Genomic DNA, 24,741 nt, shown 5'->3' on the forward strand with positions numbered 1-24,741 from the left:
ACCTTTGAAATTAAATTCACTTTTCACAACTCACAAGTTAACCCACTGAGAACAATCATTGTTATTAAAACGTTACTTTTCATCTAAACACGCGTTTTTAGCTTGGTAACAGTGCGTAAAAACTATCGGTTTTTTTAAAACGAAGGCTTATACAGTACTTAATAGATCGTTCACAATTCCAGGTCACGTGACCCATCTCCAGGCGCACGTCAACCTGTGCGAGTACGTGAACAAGTGGCGCGAGGTGACCCCGCGGCAGCGGAAAGGATTCCGCCAGCTCTACAAGCAGGGGTGCACGTGCAAGGTGAGTCGCAGTTGACTGTACTAATAGCACTCTTGACGGAATAAGGACCTTAGGTCTTTGTAATAAGGTTTACTAATTGTCAGTTTAAGTGTGGAAGTTTGTATCTAAGCATGACGTTGATGCAGTTAGTAGTATCAAGCTGTTTACTTCGCCCTACGTGTACGACCACGATCCGACCCCTACGGGTTTTTTTAAGACATTTCACTCGCACGTTTTACATAAAAAAATACATTGTTTAAAATTGTGTACCTAATTACGGAACCCTTGGAACGCGAGTCCGACTCGCACTTGGCCTGTTTTTTGAAGAACCTCATACCGTAGTCCCTCGAAAAAAACCTCCGTATATAATTCACTAATTCACGGCCGTCGTACGACGTACATATATTAAAGTTCGAATCAGGCCGTCAATCTGACTAAATTATAAGCTCTGCCATGTCACCCATAAATTTGCGGGAGGACGCAGCTGGCGTAACGCAGTGGTTAATTTGAGTTAATGACCTCTGCACTGACTAATAAACAGCTATCATCTGACCCCAACGGAACTTGATCACTACTCTTTTGCTTATTAACCCTTAATAGGACAGAGGATAAATTTTCTGCAAATGAGAAACTGGGGTATTTATAGGGTAAGTTTGGCATCTAGATTCAGAAAAATATGTAAAAAGTGAAGAGGGTAAGTGGAAGGGGTGATTTCTGGTGGGAAATTATTTCCCCTTGTTCGATGACAACATTTTGTAAAACTTGAATATTTTTTGTTGTGTTTTCTTTATTTTTCATTATATTTTATATGGAGTTAAAAATAAAACAGAAACATTCATAAGAAAAGGATAATGATAATAATATAGAAACAAAACGTTAACTTTCGTAGAATTTTATTATTCATTGGTAGGTAAAGTAATTGTCGCTTATTCTACAGTGTGTAAATCTAATACGGGCGAATCTCTTAACGGTGGTTAGTATAGGACATAGGAAATGTAATTAGATAACTTTTACTTAGAATTGCAATTAAAATTTTATCGATACAAAATAATTCAGCCCGCAATGAAATACACCACACAAGTTTCGAGATACGAGCGTTTTAAAGTAACTGTCAACGCTTGTTGGCAGTTACGATTAAAAAGCTCGTATCTCGTAATGTCATGTCCTTAATGTTTGCAGTACATTGCTGCTCGGTAAATTAAAAAAATAATAATTACGGGGTCATAATTAAGTGTAAATTAAAAAACTTCTTAATTAACGATTAGACGAATAAATTCTATACCTGGTTTAATTTATCGCTATATCTGGTTTAAGAAGAACATAATTCGTATAATTATAATTCCTAATTATTTAGATATAAACTTAAGGTCACCCTATTTCACATCACGTCTAAAAGTACCTAAGTTTTCATTAAACGTACTCGTGCAGTTTTATTTTGGAAGAGGGTAATAAGATTTTATGGCACAAAAGGGAACGTTAGGAACCGTCCGAAAGTATCTTATTCCTTTAAATAAATCACTCTGATAGGTAAGTACCTACCTAAAGCTAGGTCGAATGTCCGCCTGAAAAAAGTTGTTTTGAGACCTTGTAAATAATAAAGTAAATAAATCTTAAAACAAATCTACAGAATACCTACTTTATTCATAGAGAGATTGTTAGTGATTATACTGATTTTTAATAATTGTGTTAAAATAATCAACGTGATTTAAACTTTCACGATTTTTACTCATTATTATTTGTAAATAATAATCAACGTCTTTATAATGATATGAGGAGGAAGCCATTACTGTGATCGGTGCGTATCCTTATTTACGAAGGTTTAATTATTTAGTATAGTCTGTAATTCCTGCTACTTATTACGGCGCATTAAGATCTTAAAAATTGCTTTCATAATTACGACAGTTGATGCTCCGAGATTTAATTTCATACGACGATTATTTCACGGATGGTTTCATGACAAAATGCCAATCAACGCATTAGTTACAGTAAAAATACCTAATTTAATTGTTAATTGGATGCATTCCCCTCGAGCTACATGATTGATTTATTATTATTATTAATTCTTTATTTCAGATAACGTTTATCCATAGAATTGTTAGTTTGGCCTATGGCTACGTTAGTTACTTAACTACTACTACATTATTTAATTATATACAAGTTAGTTTATGTCCAAGTCCAACACAAGTTCGAATCTTCCGTCTCTTACTTTGGTATAATGAGAACGGGAAAACCTTTATGTTGAACGTATTTAAGCTCCATCATGCTACCTATCCTGATGGTTGATGTGTTCTGTTACGAGTAGAATGCACCATTTATTCTTTCGTCAAAAATCAGCAGCAAAAGTGCCTAAGTGGGCGATTCTTCAAGATGAGAACAATAAACTTGTATACTTATACAATTTCGATCACATAGCTCGCTAAGCTACTAAGATGATTCTGCTGTATTAAGTACATAAATGTATTTCATTAGGTACACTTAACGTACTATAAAGTGGCGAGGACGAGAAAATAATGATCTGTCCAGATAAGGAAATACAGGCGCTAGATCTAGATGTATGGTGCACCTACAATAGTTGTATTACATATGTGTGTGTGATGTTCCAGGTGAAGACAAACGGCAGGGGATGGCGCTCAGGCTCTCCCAACACTTGCTTTATGCGAAACGACGAGTGCTACGAACGACACGGCATCTGTCTCCACAACCGCCAGCAGCAGTGCCATTGGACCAGGTAATTTATACGCGACTAATAAGTAGTTCTTGGAACTTGTCCAAGACGCAAAATTTACAATTTCCTCAGAAGTATCTTGGAAGCGACTTTGAGTCTTGGGCTTTGCACCATCTTTTGGTGACTTCTATACCTAGCTTAGCTCAGAATTCAGTACAAATATTTGCAACATACCTTAAACTCAAACAACTCAGTCTGGCTCATTTAAATCATCATGACCCTATTATTTTGTGCACTACTTACATACTGCTGGGAATATCGAAATCCATCCAAAATCTTCTCGCTTGCAACCGCATTTTATTCAAAAATGTTGCCAAACTTATGGATATAAATAAATACTTATAGGGGAAGCTAGGAAGGCATTTGCATTCGCCGAAGCCACTGTACCCTTGCATATAAATAAATTATAAGCAGGTAATGGGCAAACTAATGTTCGAGTAACCTACACAAATATTCCCTTGGAAGGTATAAATCAGCAGGCTTTACTTTCCCCGTGTCGGACACGCTGCATCTCCATGAATATTTAATGCTGATTTTATCACGTCACGAAATTTCTTCACGGATTTTTGCCAAATGTCACGCCTTATAAACCAAAACATCGTATGTATAAAAATAGTGTCTCACGAAGAGAAAAAAACATCTGCGAGCCTCCGGGTCACATTTTTTAATATTTCTCGCCTAAACCTTCAAAGACGTGTTCCATAATTCATGTCGCTTTATTTGGCGGTCCGGTCGTAAAGTAAAATGTTTTCAGTCTGATCGTCAATCGATGTCTTATTTCTTTTCATTTCAGGGCCCCGGCTCTCACGAGATGCCTCCAGAAGCAACATTTTAACGGCACCATGACTTGATTCGGACTTTATGTTAGTAATGTTAGCGCCTACCGTTATAACAAGTCATGGAAAACAAATGTTACACTTCTATATTGTTGCCTACTGTAAGATAAGATTATTTAATTATCGACTAATATTTTCTATGCCTACCTACCTAAAAGCAGCTACTGTAACGAGTTAAAAGCATTTTGAGTTTGTATCTACCTACGATACGACTCAACCCGCATGCCGTCAACTTAAACCTTGAAAGATTTAAATCAATTCAATTTAAACATATCCCCCTAATAAGGGAAAAGTCAATAGTTTCTAATATTAAACCTTAGAGAGTATTTTAATATAAGAAATAGTAGTTTTAATAGCTGAAGAGATTACGTCATAGAAATTGTGAAAGAAAGCTTAAGTAGGTACTCGCACTTGTGAATTCCTTTAATCCGTCTTATTCTTTCGCTTTGAGTAAAACGCCTCAGTTGTTTTGTATTACAAAACGAGAATTAGTATAGGTTTAAGTAAGGTTATCTTTAAAGATATTATTTATTTCTAAGCTAGTGATTGTAAATTAACAAATCATAGTGATATTGTTAGTGGTTAAATAAAGATTTTTCAAAAAAAAATATTGAATTTTCATTTCAAAAATATAGCGCCTATGAAGTTTTCATTAGCAAATTAGCATAACTTTCACAACTCGGACATAACCGCTAGCTATATTAAAAAGGTATTCACAAAACGACATTCGTCCGTCAGTAAAGCGCACAGGTGTAACAAAAATAATTTGATTCGTAATTGAAGGTCAGTATAGGCCTCTAGCCGCCCAGGGGCCTATAAAAAGGTATATTTCCATTCTATTTTGAATCTTTATTTTGACATATCAAAATTGCATTTGCCTTGGCAAGTTTTGATGTGTGGGCAGCTTGAGGTTAAAGCAAAGCGCTAGATCATTGTGTGAACAACCCTTCTAAGTATAAGGTCTAAGCTGACTTACCATATCGGTGTGGTTGTGGTAGTAGGTCTGCTCGATAAGGGGGAAGTTCTCGCGGCCCAGGCGCCGCTGCAACTGTAGCAGGTGCCCGAATACCCATGGACGGTCCTGTTGACAACACGGTTTTTTGGGTACCATACACAAAACAGCTCAGTACATGCGGTAATTTTGGTTCGCCGTATAGCGCCATCTAGTTCGCCTGTCAAACTTGAGAGAATGATTTTTAATCTTAGACTTTAGACCTCTTCTAGAATCAATTATTCTTTGTTATACAGCTACTGTGCATTATTTATTAAACTGGGATTTCAAGTAGTATATAAAGTTGTTTTTACAATTAATTTAATTTTTAAACTAAAAGTTTTATTTTTAGGGTTCTGTACCCACAGAGTAAAAACGGGACCCTATTACTAAGACTCCGTTGGCCGTCTGTCCGTCTGTCTGTCTGTCTATTTGTCACCAGGCTGTATCTCATGAACCGTGATAGCTAGACAGTTGACATTTTCACAGATGATTTATTTCTGTTGCTAAAAGAAATAAAAATAAAAAATAAGTAACCTCCCTGGCAACGGGAATGCACTTATTTTTTAGCTACGTTGGACGTTGAGGCTCTATACATATACCGCGAAAACAGAAAATCTAAATTTATAAGGGAACCCATACATTCTACGACTTTCTCTTTCCGCACAGACTCTATACCTGTCTCTCTATCGCACAAATACAAAAGAGTGATAGAGGCAGATAACGAAATTTAGGTTTTCGATTTTCGCGGTAGGCCTTCTGGTCCTTACCTGGAAGTGGTAGATGGAGTTAAGGCTGTTGATGGAGGGCACTCCTCCGAACTTGAGTCCTAGCAGCAAAGCGCGGTTGTCGGCGCCGGCGTCTCTCACGTTTTGCCTCACTAACACAAACTCCGGTCTGTTACGGACAAATATATTATTATGTAGATTCCAATTACGCATAGGCATTTCAAAGGCCAAAAAATAAAGGACGCGTTTTAATTACCAAGCCCCAAAAAGGTTAACAGTAATGAACAAATTGTGAATTGTAATTTTGCATTATTGAATTTATATAATATTTTATTAATGTAAATCTTCTTCTTCTAATCTTTCCACCCACACACCCGCCCAACTGAATTTTCATCACTTGGTTCAGAATCGTAACTGTCAAAATGTACACAGAAATTTAGGTAGGTACCTCATGTCCAATATAATATTGACCAAGTAATAAAATGATTTAAACTCACGATTTTTACTCATTATTATCAAGTTGAAAAATCGAATATGGTGAGTGTTGTGTGTCGATCCGGTGACATCCCTAGTGCGCAAGACGTTCAAGTTAATTAAGTAAGACCAAGTGCGGGTAGTTCGAAAAACTCGCGCGCCTAGATGTTGATGTCAACTTTAGCCAGTCTTCTCCGAGACAACGCCGTCCTCGAAACGTCGGAGGTAAATTTAAAACTTATTTTACGCGATTAAGTTTCGGTTGCACCGTTCGCTAAATTTTATTGTATGGAAAGTTTCATAGTAAACCGCCGCGGCGCGCCGGGTGACGTTGATCAGTCTGTCAAATGCGGATGGTGCAACCGGCACTTAGTCCTATCGTTGTGAATAATAATAAGTAATTCAATAATCGACTAAAATCTATTATTATGTAGTATGTACTAGTATGTATGTATCGAAACTTACTTGAAGCATCGCGTAACTTTGGTGCCGCCGCGGTACACAGCCATCGACACGTTGGAACCGTCGGAATTAGCTGTCACCGACAGCTCCTGTCAAATGAGATTGCATATTTATAACAGAAATAGACTCGTTTATTGGTAACGATCTAGAAATATATGACTTATGTATCCCTAGACTGGTACACAGTTAGTTAGCCGTAAATTACTGTTTAACAAATAATATCTGAGTGATTAATAAAACTATAATAAATACTTAATAATTATTACAAATACTAAAATAATTTTCCTATTCGTAAACCTTCATAAATTTTATTGAGATTGTTAGAGTTGTTATACAAACTAATTTAGAAAATTGAAACAACATCCGGCCTGATTCTAATTTTAATAGACGTCCAAAATTAGATTTCGATCCGATCCATATCGTATCGAGATAATTTTTTTAATGTTTATTAAATTTTTAATCAAGCCGACATAATCACTGGAGTGTCGAACGGTCGACTCCCGACCGATTTCAAAAATCCGCGAGTGTCAAGCTGTCGACTCCCGACCGATTTAAAAAGTTCGCAAGTGCTATGGCGTCGGGAGTCGACGGATTGGTCACAATTGGTCATTGCATACCTATTTGGCGGGAAATTCAACGTTTGCGCGCGCAGCTAAGCTGCGTAAACTTTATCAATAGCTTATCATATGCATTCTATTTTCAGTAAGTAATCTCATAATATACCTTTATAAGAATTATAAGGGTCGACGTCAATATATTGTCTGATTATACTTTTGCATTGCACCGTATTAATTTGTTAAAAGGTAAACACATATACAATTATTTGTCGTCGACTATACAGTGTAAGACTGTAGGTAGTTAGTTGTAATACCATTAATTCCGTGTAGGACCTTGAATGGTAGCTCATAAATTGCCTTAATAACTCTAATACGAGATAGTTATCACATAGTGAGTCGACACAATTTGATTTGCCTACATTAAATTAATTACTATCGTCAATCTTACCAATTAAATGTAATTTTACGTACCTAAACATTTTTCATTCGTACCTATAGGAATGTTAGACTGCAAAAGGGGTTGGCAACTATCAAATGTTTGCATAGATGGCGCCATCATAGCTTGCTATGCTATAGTTCACGCTATGTGCACACGGTAACCACCGAATCTGGATGAATAATTTATTATATTTAGTAGTCGCGACGGGACGCTACTGCGTCGTCGCATAGACCCTCTATAATTTTCCGTTTCGCTTACTTTCCATTATAGTTTTGGAATATAATTGTTTGCTAGTTATTTTGTCGCGTTCTCCTATAATAACACTTTTCTAATTTCTATAATATTAATAAAGCATATAGTTTTCCCCTCACTAGCTCGGAAACTTGTCTTTTATCCTTCAGAACAAGCGGGGAAAAACGCGTTTTATCCAATAGTGGGGAAAGTAATTTGACCTTAGATAGAGCGTGTTTATCGATATAACTAAACATGAAACATAATAATGGTTTGTTCGATATTAATTATAAATGGTTTGAGAATCTAATAAAAAATACCAAATTTAACTTTGTTTAATGATTTTAAGTCATAAACCTTAAAATTTCATAAGAAACGTTTGTTTTTAGGGTTCCGTACCTCAAAAACAAAAAAACGGAACCCTTATAGGATCACTCGTGCGTCTGTCTGTCTGTCTGTCTGTCCGTCTGTCACAGCCTATTTTCTCCGAAACTACTGGACCAATTAAGTTGAAATTTGGTATACATATGCAAATTTGTGACCCAAAGACGGACATGTAGCGCAAACAAATGAATTTTAAACATGGGGGCCTCTTTTGAGGGGTAAATGAGAAAATTAAAAAATAAAGTTTTTCAAACTATATCGTGTTACAAATGAAAGAGCTCATTGTGAGAATCTCAAATATATTTTTTTATAATTTTAGAATAAGTAGTAGTAGTAAATCACTTTATTGTACAAAACAAAAATTGTTAACATGAAAATAAACAATATATAGGCAAACAATGACCATTCCCCCCCCCCCCCCCCCGCTTTATCTCCGACGAAACTACTGGGTCTAAAATGTCGAAAAAAATACACAAAATAGATTTTAACCTATAGATACAGGAAATCCTATTAGAAATGTGCAGTCAAGCGTGAGTCGGACTTAATTACTTAGTTTTTGATCTGACCCCTACGCGTTTTTTTAAGTCATTATTTCACTCACGTTTCACATAAAAAATGTTTAAATTGTGTAATGTACGGAACCCTTGGAACGCGAGTCCGACTCGCAATTGGCCGGTTTTTTAGGCTAAGCTTCGCCTCCCCATAAAGATAACCTTTTGGATACCTTATCTTAGTTTGCAAATGCCGTCCGTCACAAAGACAATGACGACAATAAACTTTATCCGTGCTAACCTTTTTTTTCAACACCCACATTTTTAAGTGCCATGCTATTTGGTCATCACTTTTATGATATTGCCGACCGTCTGCAAGACGTTTAAACAATTTTTGCCTTAAGGTGGTTCACTGGGAATGTGTCCGAATGTACCTATCGGAGTTTCAATTCAGTAGTAAGTCAAGGCAATGTTATGGTCTAAAATTTTGAAAAAAATACACAAAATATATCTTTACCTATAGATTACAGGAAAACCTATTAGTTACCAAAACGGGACCAATAAGGGACTATATACATTCAAACAAAAAAATAATTTTCCAAATCGGCTCAGAAATGACGGACTTCTGAGGTAACATACATACAAAAAAACCGGCCAAGTGCGAGTCGGACTAGCGTTCCAAGGGTTCCGTACATTACACAATTTAAACAATGTATTTTTTATGTGAAGCGTGAGTGAAATGTCTTTAAAAACCCCGTAGGGGTCGGATCATAAACTAAGTAATTAAGCCCGACTCACGCTTGACTGCTTGAACGCTTGACGTGTATCGCATAAAGCGCCTTAGAAATGCCTTAGAATCGTCCTGTGATGCGCAGCCTGCGGGTCGGGGCTGCGTCCTACGGCGTAAGGTACGGCGTCACTGCGCCACGCCGAAGAGCTGGCGGCACGCACCTGCGCACTGGGAGGCGCGGTGCTCCATCGTGCTGGGGATATGACCGCGATAGTGGGTCCGCTTCCCCGCGTACCACACTGAACCACACGCGATACTACGCGCACTTTACATCGGTGGGCTCCTCCCGCCCTAGTCGGATGGCAGGGAACAAGGTCTCGATAATTCTCACTTTACGAAAAACGAACCGTTCAGTGCGACTCAATATCCCATCCTCAGAATAATATTATTCTGAGATCCCTTCTGTCATCTCCAAAAAAAGGTCTTACCCTCGGAGAGCGTTCCAATACGCGCTTGCTTTTCAAACGTCAAATCACCTCGAACTACTTTCCAAATCGAACAATGTTCGAATAAAATAGATATTTGTTAATATTTATAATACTTTAGAAGACTAACGTTTATTACTAATAATTATAGTCTTAATGCAATTTTCTACTTTGTTTTATTTACAATGTTGTTCATCTTTGCGTAAAACCGAACTGTGAAAATTTTGCCTGACGTACCTACAATTTTGCTTTTAATGTTTACTAACCTAATTTATATGTAATTTCGCGGATACTAAATGATTCGAAACGTGACCGATCTAACCAGCTTCAGTGAAATGCAAGGAACGATTTGATATGCTGACAGTTAAGTTCCATCCAGTAGTTGTGGTGTAATTTGGATGTCAAGTTTCGCCAAAATCATGTGCTTCTCTTCTTCTTCGAAGTTAGCTGGTTAAGAGGCTGGATATCTTACTCAACCTACAGCCGAGAAGGTATGCTTTAGTTTTACATAAGTGTTATACTGGAATATATGTTCTTTGGTTGAAAATACGACATTGTTGTTTTGCAGGTTAAGTGGCATGTTTTTCTATATATGAATGTATATAATACGAGCGCATATAATACGAGATAATATTTTATTTTAACTCGTTTGAAGTCGGTTTTACTTTTTTTAAAGATTATTTTTTGATATTTCTGTTCAGGAACCGAAAAAGTGATGTTCTTTATTAATGGTTAGGACGAAGTTATTATATAGTAAATTACGCTTGACCTTGTTGACCTTGACATTAAAAGCAGCTAGCAGCAGCGCCAATACTTCGGTCGGTGTTCTATAATCGTCCACTTTCAGCAGCTGTCACAGCTACATTACATATCGCTCTCCAACGGAGGTCTACAGTCTCCGTACTGGTGTGGTACGGTTTACAATATATAAAGAGGATAGTTAGTTACCCTGAACTCGGCCTGCTCGACGCGGATGTCCCACTCGCCGGGCAGCCGCTTGCCGCGGAAGTACTTGGACCAGTCGGTGTTCTGGTCGTCGACGACCAACAGCGTCACACAGCGGTCGCGGTTGTACCCACGACCCACTGATGTCACCGATGTTACGCTGCCTGTACAAACAAAAAATGTAGAAATTAAGCTTTCGTACTTTTGTTATTGGTAAAATATAGCTTTTTCTACGTATTTCTCGACATATTCGCAATGCTCTTTGGCAGTACATAACTGAGTTAAAATGCGGTTGTAAGGGTGTCGTGTGTAGTTTACGCCGTGCCTAGTTCGGAGGCATACAATTATAATGCATTTATTTTGGTTTGAAAACCACTTTTCTTTAATAAATTTCTTATTAAAAATGTAGGAAAATTCATACTTAGATAAAGATAAAAGATAAAGATAAAAGACATTTATTCGTGACGATCACAACACAAGTACGAACATGTACAGACAACAACAGCAAGAAAAGAAGAGATCATCAAGTGTGCATCACGAAATGGACCCAACTCAGCATAATGCTAGCTGAGTTGGGTCCGTCCTACTTCACTTACCCTAACATATAAGTCTATGAGAATCGTTTATAACAGAAGTACTAGCTGATTCAAGGTCCGTCTGTTTCGCCAATTTAGGTTCAGAACCAAAAATCATAATCACAACCAAAAGCACGCTTTCACACAATATACAGTTGTAAAGAACTAGCCCGAACTCGATTATTCCTGTAAAAACAACACTTGTTATCCCGCTCAAATGCAATTTTATATTCATGAATAGTAAATCGGATTCACAGACAGTGTGTATTTGTTTTGATTTCCTGAATGCGTTAAAATATGTACAAGTCCAATACTGTGGCCCTAGTGAATAAGGGTATAAGTCTCGGGCAGCGAGGTGTAAAAGGGTGTAGAAGTTCCACGTAACACGTATGCCCTTTTACACCTAAGCTGCGCGAGACTTGTACCAGTTGTACCCTCTTTCACTAGGGCCACAGATTATGTTTCACTACCTAGTAAGTATGTAGACTATCTCGCCTCTTCTTAATAAAACCAAGCTGAACGGAGAACTGAAAAGAGAACAGCTAAACAGCTGTTGGTTATTTTAGCTTTTCTCTTCAGGTCCATTCCCAGAGACTAGGTACGGAGTCACGATGTTTTTTTTTTGGTCATTCTTTGGCTATTCTTACGAAACTAAATAGTATTTTATCAAATGGAACAGTAGAAATGGAACCTTTCATTGGAACTATATGAAATAAACACAGTAAAAGCAAACACAACAACTGGGTGTTTGATTTCCTCCACCCAATGATACAAAAACACCAAAAGGTTCGTTTGTATCATTCGTTTTAGTTATCAATTGAATGGTAGGAAACACAACCTTTTGCTGAAAATAATATTTAATTGGTTAAGGGATTTAGCTAAAAGCACCGAAGGTAGAATCTGGCACTTGCATGGGAGCGCCATAAGGTAGATGTTATACATTTGGTAGTAATGATGCTGCATAATTGAATCCATGTTGTCTCACGAGCAAGGTCCTTTCTAAAGACTTACGACATACCAATACACGCGTAAATGAAACACCAGCAAAAATAAGGTCAAATACCCTATCGTGTAGGTAAACAAAGACTTATTAATCTTATTATTCACATCATTTTTTGTCAGAGAAATATAAAGCAAAGCCTGATGTCATAATTTGTAAATAAACGTTATTTTGGTGATTATAAATAACCAGAAATAATTAACATTTTGTACAAGACGTTCAATACGGTTGCAGACCTATATAAAGTACTTAATAAAGCACGCTTGTTGTTCACGGCCTGGTAAAGAGTTAATACACCCTCTGTACCTCGGCGTTGAAGGGACGATCGTTTATCATTACACTGTATTACAATATAGTTAGGCTCGCGGCTTACACCCGGTTTGGAAGTATTTAGAAATGGATTATTATATACGAAACATTGATTAAGCGGAGCCAGCTGGGCAAAACTAAAGTGGAACTGTTATGGAGCCGGCAACTATTATGTATTATGGAAAGGGTTTGCGAGTCTGGTTGTTTGCGATAAAAAAGTAACATCCTATTTATGTATTTCAGTTGAGTACCGTGTTCCTCTTTTCGGTAGGTATAGGCCGTATAGGTAATAAAAATCCTACTTTAAGTTTACTGTAGCATTAATTACCTTACCCATATGTATATATTATGTATATTTGTTAGTGAGAGCGTTTTAGGAGGTAGGTTCACATGTTTTAAACTGTATCTTATCACCTGCAGACAATAATAGCAGCTATTATTGTAAGTACTAACTTCTGGTTGTTTCTCCAATAAATAAAATAAAATACATAATACTTCTGTATCTTGAAAGGTGAAGTTGGGTCATAATTGTACAATAACTTGTTGGGCTGTAACAAGTAGCCTAAGTAGTTACCTACATTTAGGGCGCTAGACTAGACCCATTCAAAAAGGGTAGGGATTTCTCTTAGCAGTGGTTACCACAAAAAGCATTAAGATAAAAGGGTTTGGCTTTAATGGTATAACTATTTTTTGTTACGCAAGAAAAAGGTTCTAATACAGAAAGCTAAGATTTTCCATTAAAATATGGAAATAGGCTTGTGGAGGAAAGAACAATTTAGAACACTAACATAATAGAACTAACATAATTATTTTACACCACATGCTCGACATTGCCCAATTATATATCATGCAAACCTCACCTAAAATAAGTCATTATTGCTGTAGATCTCTATGGAGTCTATGGAACAATTTTTCAAACGAATTCAAATCTCATTATTAACTAAGCGGGTTATAATGAGATCTAGAACAACCCGGCGAAATTATAACTTATTTGAAAATCGAACTGGCCACTACAATACGCAAAACAAAAGTCGCGAGTGTTGCAAAATGCTGTAATATTAGCAGGAGGTGGAAGTTGAAAGATTATAATTTGTACTTTTTTTTAATAAGGTACTTTAGCGTTTCTAGTTTTTTATTGTCTCGCAATAGGTGAGAAAAGTAAGTATTCTCCTTTGGGATAAAGCTGTTTTCGTCTTGGGCGAGCTTGAATCCCTCGCTCCGCTCGGGAGTTAAATATGGAGTCCCTCATTTACTCAGGATTCAATATCGCACCTGTGACATAAAACAGTGATTTATCCCCTCGGTGTATAATCTACTATAAAACACTTGAGGTTTTATGTAGGTATTCATTCTCTTCTTTTATATGTAGGTAACTACTCTTGATGTTGGTCAGATGTGTAGTATATAGCTTTTGGAAAACGTGTTTGTTTTAGCGTAAAGAGAAAGACGTGTGTAAAGAGAAAACTTTTTTACTGGAGCGTAATAATACCCTTAAATACAAAATAATATTCTCGTCCATATATTCCAAAAGCCTAAATTTAATCGAATGTATCCCATTTGTCAAAAGTGAGTTCAAAGTAAAAAAAAAAGTTGCTTTATTTCGCAAGGTTCTTCCGGTTAATATTGCGATTGATTTCTTATAAATATAGTATTAAATTATTCATCGTATATGTACACGGAGTCTTACCTAACAAGTTAGCACCCTGATCTCTCGCAGCGCCTGTGAGCGACTGTACGCGTTGCAGAAGCGACTCCCGAGACTTCGCGGGCGATGATGGCGCGGAGGTGCCTCGGGAGCCCCCGCGCAGGTTGAGCGACAGGTCTCCGCCAGAGCTGGGCGCCGGCGGCGGCCCCGACGGGCCTCCGCTGCCGCTGCCGCTGCCGCTGCCCGTGCTGCTGATGCTGCCGCCGGTCGCTAACAAAATGGGATTATAGTTAAGGGTGGCGTTTAAAAAAAATTTAAAAATTTATAAGCATTCATGTTTTCAAGTTGACTGTGAAAATCTTTATTAAATTATGCAAAAATTTGGTACCAACAAGAGCATATACCTACGCGATACCGAAAACATGAAAACTAATACGGTCCAACATATTTCACCAAAGATTAAAAAAGTTTTCCCAAGTATAATCAAACTCCTTTTTCATGTCTATAACTTTATAAATACTCGTGGGAAAATTGCCTACCTGAATTCAGTCCGAAAAGTTAAGGCTTTGGTCCCGTGTTAGCTCCAATTGCAGTTTATTCGATATCCTGGAATTTTGCTTACATAAATTGCTAGGCGAACGAACTTCCTACGGCTTCAGCTTACAGTGCGCAACTTGGCAAATTGATTAAATTAGTTAACCTCATACAACATTAATATGTTCCAATGTTGAAATGAAGATCATCATATTTACCTACCTTCCCGACGCAATAACATACTTCTATCCGTAAATAGACGTTCTACAAGTCCTAAATAAATACAATACTGGATAGTAGTTTCAGCAGAGGTTTTCAGAGATCGAGTTAGCCCAAGGATCCGACTAATCTAGTATATTAAGGTAGGAACGGACACGACAATGTGTAGCTAAGCTCCCAAATCAGATTTCCTGCATGTTCCCGTTCCCTGCCGTAGATCTGGAGTTGGAAGGAAATAGTTGGAAATCAGTTTCGGGCAAATTGTATAAGAGTGCACTGTGAAGCACTTTGCATTCATTTTGCCGAGGAGTGGACTTGAATTGCCTTTATGTTTTATGTTTAAAGTACCTATATTTTAGGAATATTTAACTTCAAATGGACCTCTTAAATAAAAAAGAGGTTAATGCTCTGTAAAGGTATTTGTTAGGATAAAAAAGTAATTTGCTTATTTTAATTGCACTTTAGAAAGCTCAGTGTCTAAATTAATTAGGTATTGTCTCTGAGAGTTATTTTTAAAAAATAAATAAATTTTCATATTAAAATTTGTAACTATTTCAGTCTACAAACATTTCCCTTCGATTTTCCTAACGTTAAAGCAGAGACGTTTTAATGGGCCCAGAGACGATTTTTTGTGCTAATTTAGGTATAACTATAAATTAAAAGTAACAATTTGTGGAGCATCCATTTTCATGTTTCGAATAGGTACGTCAATTTTTGTTTTGTTGAAAAGCTCGCTTTTCCATTTCATTTGCAGTGTTTAAATAATTTTCATTTTTATTGATATTGAGCCTCGTTTTATTACGCAACCGTGCTTCGCTTTGAATGCCTGCCTTCCATTAATTATTACTTCTCTCTGATTTAAAACTCCATAACTACTATAGCATAATTTATACAAAAAAGATGTAGGTAAACTTGCACTAGGTAAGTAGGTATGGCCCAATTTGTTAAATTATAATACCTAGGATGAAAGGTGTAATGTCTTTTTAATTCTTTTTCTAGTCGGTAAAATTTAAAATATCCTGCAGATTTTACCTACTAAATACAAAATATCCTGTTCTAACAGTTTTGATTGCTCAGAATATCTTAATGAATGCCCAAATATTTGTAAATAAATAAGTATGTACGGATACCGCTAGTTCAATATCAGTATTCAAATACAGCAATCAGAATTAGGTATCAGTTTGTTATAGGTTGATATTTTCATTGACCGGATGAGTCGTTTCTATTACCATGTTCCCTGAGACCCTGACACGTCCATTAAAAACCGGGCTAAGTGCGAGTCGGACTCGCGCACGAAGGGTTCCGTACCATTACGGAAAAAAACAGCAAAAAAAATCACGTTTGTTGTATGGGAGCCCCATTGAAATATTTATATTATTCTATTTTGAGTATTTGTTGTTATAGCGGCAGTAGAAATACATCATCTGTGAAAATTTCAGCTGTCTAGCTATCACGGTTCATGAGATACAGCCTGGTGACAGACGGACAGACGGACAGCGGAGTCTTAGTAATAGGGTCCCATTTTTACCCTTTGGGTACGGAACCCTAAAAAGGGCCAGTTGCACCAACCAAAATCAGCGGACTGATTAACATCTCTCTTCAACTTTCCATAGTAAAATATTGCGAACGCTAATACAGCCGTTTTGGTGTAACCGACCCTAAGTAGGTAAACAAATTTATGATGACGTACCCTGTGAAGTGGGCCTCTGGTTCTGCGGCTTCGGCTGGCTGGTGGTGGCCGGGCGGCCGGTGTAGGGGTCCACCTCGCCCTCATCGCACTCGCTCTGCAGGTCCCCCGAGCTGAATCTGCGCAACGCCTCCGCTGAGCTACCAGCCACCGCGCGGGACAGGGAAACCGTCACCATGTAGCCACACTCTCTTACGACACAACACCGAATGGACCATGCACTGACGATGGACGCTGCGTTGTTACTTGTTCAAGCCTAATGATGCTTGAGTCATACACAGATTATACTTTGTATTGGAGTATTTTTTTTATTTATATAAAGAAAAATGTTCATTGAAGAGTCAGAAATCAAGAGTGCAGTTTGCAGAAAAAAGTCACACCTACGAATTATTAGACTATAAACACTTTTATTATTTAATGGAACAAGTGTATTTTTGTATTATTTCTCAGTCTGTGTATGACCAATTTCCTTGCGTGGTTGTTTAAACTAACTACTCGTACATATTTGTGTTGTTATGGAGCGACAGTGAATGTTACGTATCTAACACCGTGATTTCTAACCACCTGTGCGCTATGGTAAATCAGTACGACGTAGGTAATTAGAGATAACAAATAACAACGTTCGTGTGACCAGCGCGGCGTGAGTAAATAAAATTTGAGCTGATGAGTGGTGGCACACATGTGGCAGCGGGGAGACATGGGGTGGTAGGGCCGTCATTTTGAACGTATAACGAGAACGGGCGAGAACGGTCCGGTATAATCTCGACCGCTGATAACGCAAAGTAATTGAGGCACATATTGTATTAAGACCGACTCATGTTATATCACACTAGCGTCGGCAAATGGCAGCCTAATTCTACATTTATTTGTCTTTACGTATCGGAACCAAGCCTGAATTTTCAGAGGTAAATAAAATCCGCGTAGGGATTGTGACACATTGCCAAAAAATAAGATGCAAAATATGTGTGTGTAATAAGTCACAATTTAAACAATTTATTTTACGTAGTCATGACATAGATAGAGACATCCTTAAATTCGCCTGAAAACTCGCCCGTACTCGCGCAAACTCTAGGAACACGGCTTGAGCGGGTGGGCTCAAGTGGCAAGGGGTGGAAGCGCGGTGAAGCGGCTTGGCCTTTTTACGCTGTTTTAAACGTTTTTTTTAAACCCGAATGTACCTAATAATACACGTCAGCCTGTCAGTTTTCGAATAGAAACTAGATATTTCGACAAAATATTGTTGTGGTGTCGATTAAATATTCTAATGTAATGATTATTTTTTTAATTTGACATACAAGTCCAGGTACAATCGGTAAGAAATCGTTTAAAACTCGTAATATTACACTAATCGTTATATAAAATTATAATTATGATTTATGATCGATTACAATACAAGACTTTTTGGTGATTTTCAGTTGTTCAATAACTGATAAAATTATTTGTAACAATTTCCGCTTCTCCAGCATGCTCGAATTTCAGGAAAAGCCGTCATTTTGTGACTAGTTTAAACTGAACATTTGTAATGTCATAAAAACCATTTTGTATCATCACTTGCATTTAGGTATTAGCTATTTAAACATCGAGAGACAACACTTAAGTAGGTTATTGTTCGGAAAAAATAAGATTATGAAATACTTAGTTAAAAACTTTTAGGAAGAGGTGCACAATTTTGTTAATAATAATAACTAAAAACAGCACATTCTCAATACAGCCATAAGAGCTCATTCCAATGACAAAATGTAACAAAATTTCCACATTTCGAACTGAACTGAAAATACAAAATCCATTATTTACCATAATTCAGGATAACTAACCTAGATAGGTGACCTGATAATTACCAGTAACAACAAGTTAGTGGTAACTATTTTTAAATATTCTAGGTGAGTAGAACATGAAATTAATAAAATGTTTGTAGAATGTAACATGTAACAAACATCAATCATCAAGCTTCTTTTAAAAAAAATCTGTATATTTATTTAAAACATTAAAAAACAAATATACCGAATAGAGAAACGGTAAATCAAACTGCCTCAAGATCTATGTAAGTAGATATAAATAAATCACTCCTTAATAAAGTTTATCACAAATCCATCCAAGCTAATATAATTACATCCATGCTAGATGTCGCGAGATCGAATTCCGGTAAGAGCGTTTATTTGTGCGTTTATTTACGAATATTTGTTGCCTAGTTATGGATGTTTCTAAGTATGTATGTAAGTAATATTATTCTAAGTATGTAACTTATAAGTATTTATAACTATTGTATATAACGTCGTCTCGTACCCATAACGCAAGCTTTATTTAGCTTACTGTAGGTCTGAGTCGATTTGTGTAAAATTATCCAATAATATTTATTTAGTTGTGTTAATTTAATATGTATTATGATATGTTCGTCGCACTTTCAATCCATTTCAAAATGCGATGAATAGGTGACATTCGTAAAATATTCTTAGACCGTCTACGCTAAGTCAGTAAGAGACCTACATCAATAAAACTACGGCTTGGCACTGTCATTGCTAAGCTAGTGCAAAATTAACGGAGACGGATTTTAGAGAAAAGTTTGTAAGGGCCTCTCAAATTTGGAACTGGCGGTCTGTGTTGGCGACCCGCTGATCCGTCATTCCAAGAGACGCTTGACAAGGTGGTAAGCTTACCTTCTTTTCAAGTAATTGACATTGGTGGTAAAGGAGTTGCGGAAGTTTGAGAAAGACAGGGTTGATGTGGTCGCGGCCTGCGGGCCACAGATCCCCGGACACCCCGCACGCTCTATCTTGCCGCCTGTTGCCAAACAAAAATCACTTTTAACGTACCATCTTCAACACAGTCACGTCCAGCCAACAATATGTGAGAATAGTCAAAGATTACCTAATATACCTTATAGCTCACAACAAAATGTTTGGTAAGGGTAACCGTGATTTATTGTAACACGGGACTATTGTAGCTCAAGTGTAATCTCTTCTCGTCTTTCTCTATTCTCGTGGCTTTTTGTAAAACGTAGGTAACGTTAACGTACTGATTAATATTTATCTTTATATTTTGCGTTAACTGTATCACTTTATACAGTCATATGAAGTTATTACCAACGAGTCGACACAGTAGCCCCGTGACAATTATGAAATATCACTTCTTATTTTTAACCTTTTGACTGCCACTTGTCATATAAAAAATCACTCACTCCGTCACTCATTTTATCAAAGAAATTAACAGTGACAGCGCCCGCGTCTACGTCGCAGTAATGTCGCAGCAGCAGTGCAGCTGCCGTTACTATCGGAATATTCCCTTGACACTAATAATTGCAACGATAAGAGCTATCAGTTTGCCAATTGTAATTTAACTCGCTCATAATATTTTAGCCATGCGTTAGAACAAAATCCTAACAAGAACAATTTACATGACACCCGAGGCTTGTCATAAAAAGGCAACTAAACCCAGGTTAATTATTGACGCAAAATTACTTTGATGTTCGTACAATAACCACGAGGGCGGCCTCTGCGTAGTGACGCCGTACCGACATTGACATTTTCGGGAATATAGGCCATGTTACCGGGAAACTATAGTGCTACCGAAAATTTGTCTGTAAAGAAATAAAGCGACTTTGTCTTCATTTTAAGACATTTAGCAACAAGGTCTCGTATCAGGTAGGTAATTACCTAGTCAGTTACGTTTCCAGTGCGATATTACAGTTCTATGGTAAAATAGACACCAACATATACAAAGAATAACTTTTATGAGTAAAAGTTAGCTTATGCTTTTATTTTCATGGATCTGCTAAAAGTTCTCATAAATATTTTCAAAATAAATTCCTAAGCCGCAAAATATTAGGTATTTCAAACTGCCATCAGTTGTCTAACGAATGCTGACAATCACTAAAGCTGCACGAGTTTTTCGAACTACCCGAACTTATATTTATTGTCAATTTGAACGTCTTGCAAACTAGGGTTGTTATGGGGCCTGTAGACGGACCACATTTTTACTGCAATATGTGGCCGGCAACTATTGGTGTCCCTCTCTTACATGTTAGAAAAAGACACCAATAGTTGCCGGCCACATATTGCAGTGAAAATATGCCCCGTCTACAGGCCCCATAACGCGATCGGTACACACCTACCGCAAATGACGACAAACGAAGAGTAATCAAAAGTGGGAGTACTTTATATTTTATTTATCGACTATCGGTACCACTGCCTCCGCGGTACAAAGTTTTGGTGAAGGTTGTGAGCGTTATTTTAATCTTCCATTTTTATATTTTGATGCAAAACAGTGAAATGTGAGTAATTGGCTGATGTTCCCACTCTTATAGTCAATATTACCAATAAGGTTGCCAAAAACACAATTTTCTACGTAAGCTCCATCACTACCCCCTCCCTACGCGTGTATGATTGATGTCGGCTTTCGTCGTAACCGATGTATTCTCATAAAATAGTAGAAATAAAATAAAATGGAACTAAATAATTTTCATACTAAATTGTTGCTATTAATTAATTGTTTTTTAAAATTTGTTTTTCCTGTTTTTTTAAATATTTCGATGTCGTTGCAAAAATAAATTCGTAACATTATCCAAGCACGCGGTAACAGTACTTTCTATAGTAAAATATTATTTACATTAAATATGTAAATGGTTTATGTTCTTCTCCTCATATTAGTATTAACCTAAGCCTGATCTGAAAAAAATGTGCAGGCCCGTTTTTTTACAAAAGAAAATGATACGAGTACTTAGTCGTATCATTTTCTTTTGAACCTAAATGGAAACTTGTCTTGCTTTGTCGTTTGTAGGTATTATACTATTCTGGTTTTGCATTAAATCTATCAAATGACACTTTAAACATAACTAACATAAGTTTCAGAATTCAGTCTATATATAATATACCTAAATGCGTATATGACTGACTCATCAACGCACAGCCGAAACTACAAAAGCTAGAAAGCTGAATTTTACACATCGTTACATTTATAAAAAAAAAAAAAAAAAAAACATTTATTTCAGACAAACATGGTCCATAATATTTTTGTTAGTTGTTAATTAAAACTTATAACTACGGTTAACTTAAAAATAAACTTAAATAACTATCTTAGGTGCTAAAGATAAATGCAGAGAGGACCAGTGTCTTATCAGGCCACTGTCCCATCTGTCAGCCACGACGGTCAGGAGACTGTGGCGGCTGTCGCGCACCCTGCGGAGCGTCGCGGCGCAGCGCTTGCGCAGTGTCGCGTGGAATCCGTCCACATGAGCATCCGCGAACATGCCCGACGCACTGCAGTACCGAGGCAGCCGCAACAGTACCCTGAACGCGTCATTATATTGTACGCGCATGGCGTTGAAAGCCCTTTGCGTGTACCGAGTCCACAGGCTGCAGGTGTACAGCGATGTACAGAACGCTCGAAATAATGTTACTTTAACTTGCGCTGTACACCGGCTGAACCTGCGAGCTATCATATTGGCCCTGACGGCCAGGGCCCTCCGCTCCCTCTCAATATCGGCGTCATCACGGAAATCGTCGGTTACCAAGTGCCCAAGGTATTTAAATGAGGAAACCCTTTTCAGTTCCACGCCATTCAAACGAATGGGTGGGACGTGTGATGGGCACTTGCTCCCGCTTTGAACACCATATATTCGCTCTTGCTTACATTATATTTAAGGTTATGCGTTAGGGCATATGACTCACACCTTTCAATAAGCAATCTCAGACCACCGACCGACGAACTCAACAGTACCATGTCATCGGCATAGCTTATGTTATTGAAACATACCCTATCTATATGACAGCCTACACGTGTACTGCTGAGCTCGCCGATCAAGGCATCGATATACAAATTGAAAAGTTTGGGCGAGGTCAGTCCCCCCTGCCTCACCCCGCACTCCAGACCGTATTCGTCCGACAACACACTACCCCAGCGAACACAATTCCGTTGACCAGCATACCAACACCTAAATATGCGTGTGAGTTCCTTAGGGAAATGCACTTCGTCTAGCTTATTCCAAAGTAGATCATAATTAACAAGATCGAAGGCTTTGGAAAGATCGAGAAAACACGCATAAACAGGTGTTTTTCTGCGTGTGTAGTACTCGGCAGCTTGCTTTAAACAAATGATGGCACTTTCAGTAGATAAACCGGCTCGAAAGCCGAACTGTGCATCATGTAATTTTATACATTTGTCCAATTGCACATTGAGCAAGCCGTCGAGTACCCTAGCCACAATTGTTGCTAGTGATATAGGCCTGTAGTTAGCTCTGTCGGATATGTCACCCGTTTTATTTTTGACAATGGGCACAACAATGGTTTTGGTCAAATTAGATGGCAGGTACGAGTGACTTATACAAAGGTCAAAAAACATTGCCAATATGCGGGGTAAGTGAGGACCAGCAAACAGCAGATGCTCGATACTTAAATGATCGTGACCGGGCGACTTTCCTCTCTTCATATCTTTTATTATTTTACTTACGTCATCTGCACTGAAATGGATCTGAAAGTCACTCCCCTCCGATACACCAACATCGAGCAACTGCCGCCGCCCGTCAGCGGGCGAGGCAGCGGGTTTAACGTTGAAATGGTCCTTAAATACATTTGCAATGCCCTTGGGATCCGAAACTCCGTCCACGCTTACAGAAAGTCCAGGCCTAGTGTCCAACTTTTTCGTCATTTTCCAAAAATTTCGAAAATCATTTTTCGTGTGGTGTGCGGCAAGTAGGTCCATTTTTATTTGGTCTTGATGTTTTTGGACCCATCTCAGTTTAGTTTGAAATATTTTACGACTAAGAGTCATAGCATCAAAAACGGACCCACTATTAGGCTTACCACACGAAACCCAGTCCTGGAATCTAGCCCTGGCCTCCCTGTGCGCATCGCTTACATGTTTGTTCCACCCTATGACTATCTTTTTTCGGCATCCGGAACCTGTGGCAGCTTTGCTGTGCATAGAAGCCAAACATAACGATGATATTAATTTTAAATACATTTGATCAATTATCTTACAATGGTCAGAGTTATTTAAACAGCAGCTACCACAGCAATCCCTTAATTCGGAAGGAAAATCAATAAGTTTTAAAAGTTCACTACATTTATTTTCATATTTTTCAATTTCATCAGAGGTTCTTTCCCCCCAAGTTACACATTTCCCATTAAATATTGCACAGTTATTACTCGTATACACTTTAGGCTTAACTAGATTAAAATTACATTTAATTACAAGAGGGTAATGATCAGAACAAAAGACATCGTAATTAATGAAAATATCAACAATAGCGCCCAGCCCGGCTGACGTGGTTACGCAATGATCCAACCACCGCTTAGATCCGTGCATTTCACTTAAGTACGTGTGCGCGCTCGAATCTATGCCCAGTTTAACGATATCAGCGCAGATCCAGTCCCGTTCCGCACAGAAACTAAGTAACTCGTCACAAAATAGTTCGTATGGATGCGCATTGAAGTCTCCTAATAAGTAAACTGTTTCCACGCAACTTTCTTTCACTATAGCATCCATTGTACTGACACATTGTACGAAGTCAGGCAAGTTATCGATAGCATTATTCGGCATGTAAACGCTAAACACTATTATGTGTTTGTCACCTAACGTTATATCGATCGCACTAATCCTAACGTTATCGCACTGAATAACCGACGTAGACGGAAAGAGCTTCTTACGCCACAGAAGTGCAGTGCCACCGTACGGCCGGCCGCGCAACATTCCCGCTGTCGTGTCCACCGCTGAGGTCCCGGTGCAGGCAAACTCGTCGCTTATGGTGTTTAAATATGCAAGGTCACTTGGTATAAGCCAGTGTTCTTGAATGGCTTGAATTTATATGTACAGTCAAGGTGATAAATATCGACACGGACAAAGTGCCATGCATATTTTTGATATATTAGTATATGTATAAGGAACTAAGAAGTATTTGATATTTGTACTGAATTAAATAATGATGTTCCATGTCAAAGCTGTTTGACGTAGTTTTACAAACACACAAGAAGGGACGGTCTCGAACAAACCGATGTTACAAAGAGAAGATCTGATACAA

General features: G+C 37.8%; 2 protein-coding genes across 4 annotated transcripts in view; one reads left to right on the plus strand and one right to left on the minus strand.

The window, feature by feature from the left end:
• Positions 1-3,918, plus strand: part of LOC134743001 (tissue inhibitor of metalloproteinase) — a 61,907-nt gene extending 57,989 nt beyond the window's left edge. For all 3 annotated transcript variants that reach the window (XM_063676262.1, XM_063676263.1, XM_063676264.1), the window contains 3 exons: positions 183-304; positions 2,887-3,011; positions 3,802-3,918. In XM_063676262.1, the coding sequence (XP_063532332.1) occupies positions 183-304; positions 2,887-3,011; positions 3,802-3,859 (305 nt within the window). In that variant the 3' untranslated portion in view covers positions 3,860-3,918. The remainder of the gene's footprint in view (positions 1-182; positions 305-2,886; positions 3,012-3,801) is intronic.
• Positions 1-24,741, minus strand: part of LOC134742797 (synapsin) — a 123,359-nt gene that overhangs the window by 82,779 nt on the left and 15,839 nt on the right. Inside the window, exons 3-9 of the mRNA XM_063675983.1 lie at positions 19,385-19,508; positions 16,734-16,870; positions 14,333-14,560; positions 10,765-10,925; positions 6,503-6,588; positions 5,606-5,732; positions 4,821-4,925 (exon numbers count right to left, since the gene is read on the minus strand). Of these exons, the coding sequence (XP_063532053.1) occupies positions 4,821-4,925; positions 5,606-5,732; positions 6,503-6,588; positions 10,765-10,925; positions 14,333-14,560; positions 16,734-16,870; positions 19,385-19,508 (968 nt within the window). The remainder of the gene's footprint in view (positions 1-4,820; positions 4,926-5,605; positions 5,733-6,502; positions 6,589-10,764; positions 10,926-14,332; positions 14,561-16,733; positions 16,871-19,384; positions 19,509-24,741) is intronic.

This window comes from Cydia strobilella, chromosome 7 (assembly GCF_947568885.1).
Source record: "Cydia strobilella chromosome 7, ilCydStro3.1, whole genome shotgun sequence".
Taxonomy (NCBI): Eukaryota; Metazoa; Arthropoda; class Insecta; order Lepidoptera; family Tortricidae; genus Cydia; species Cydia strobilella.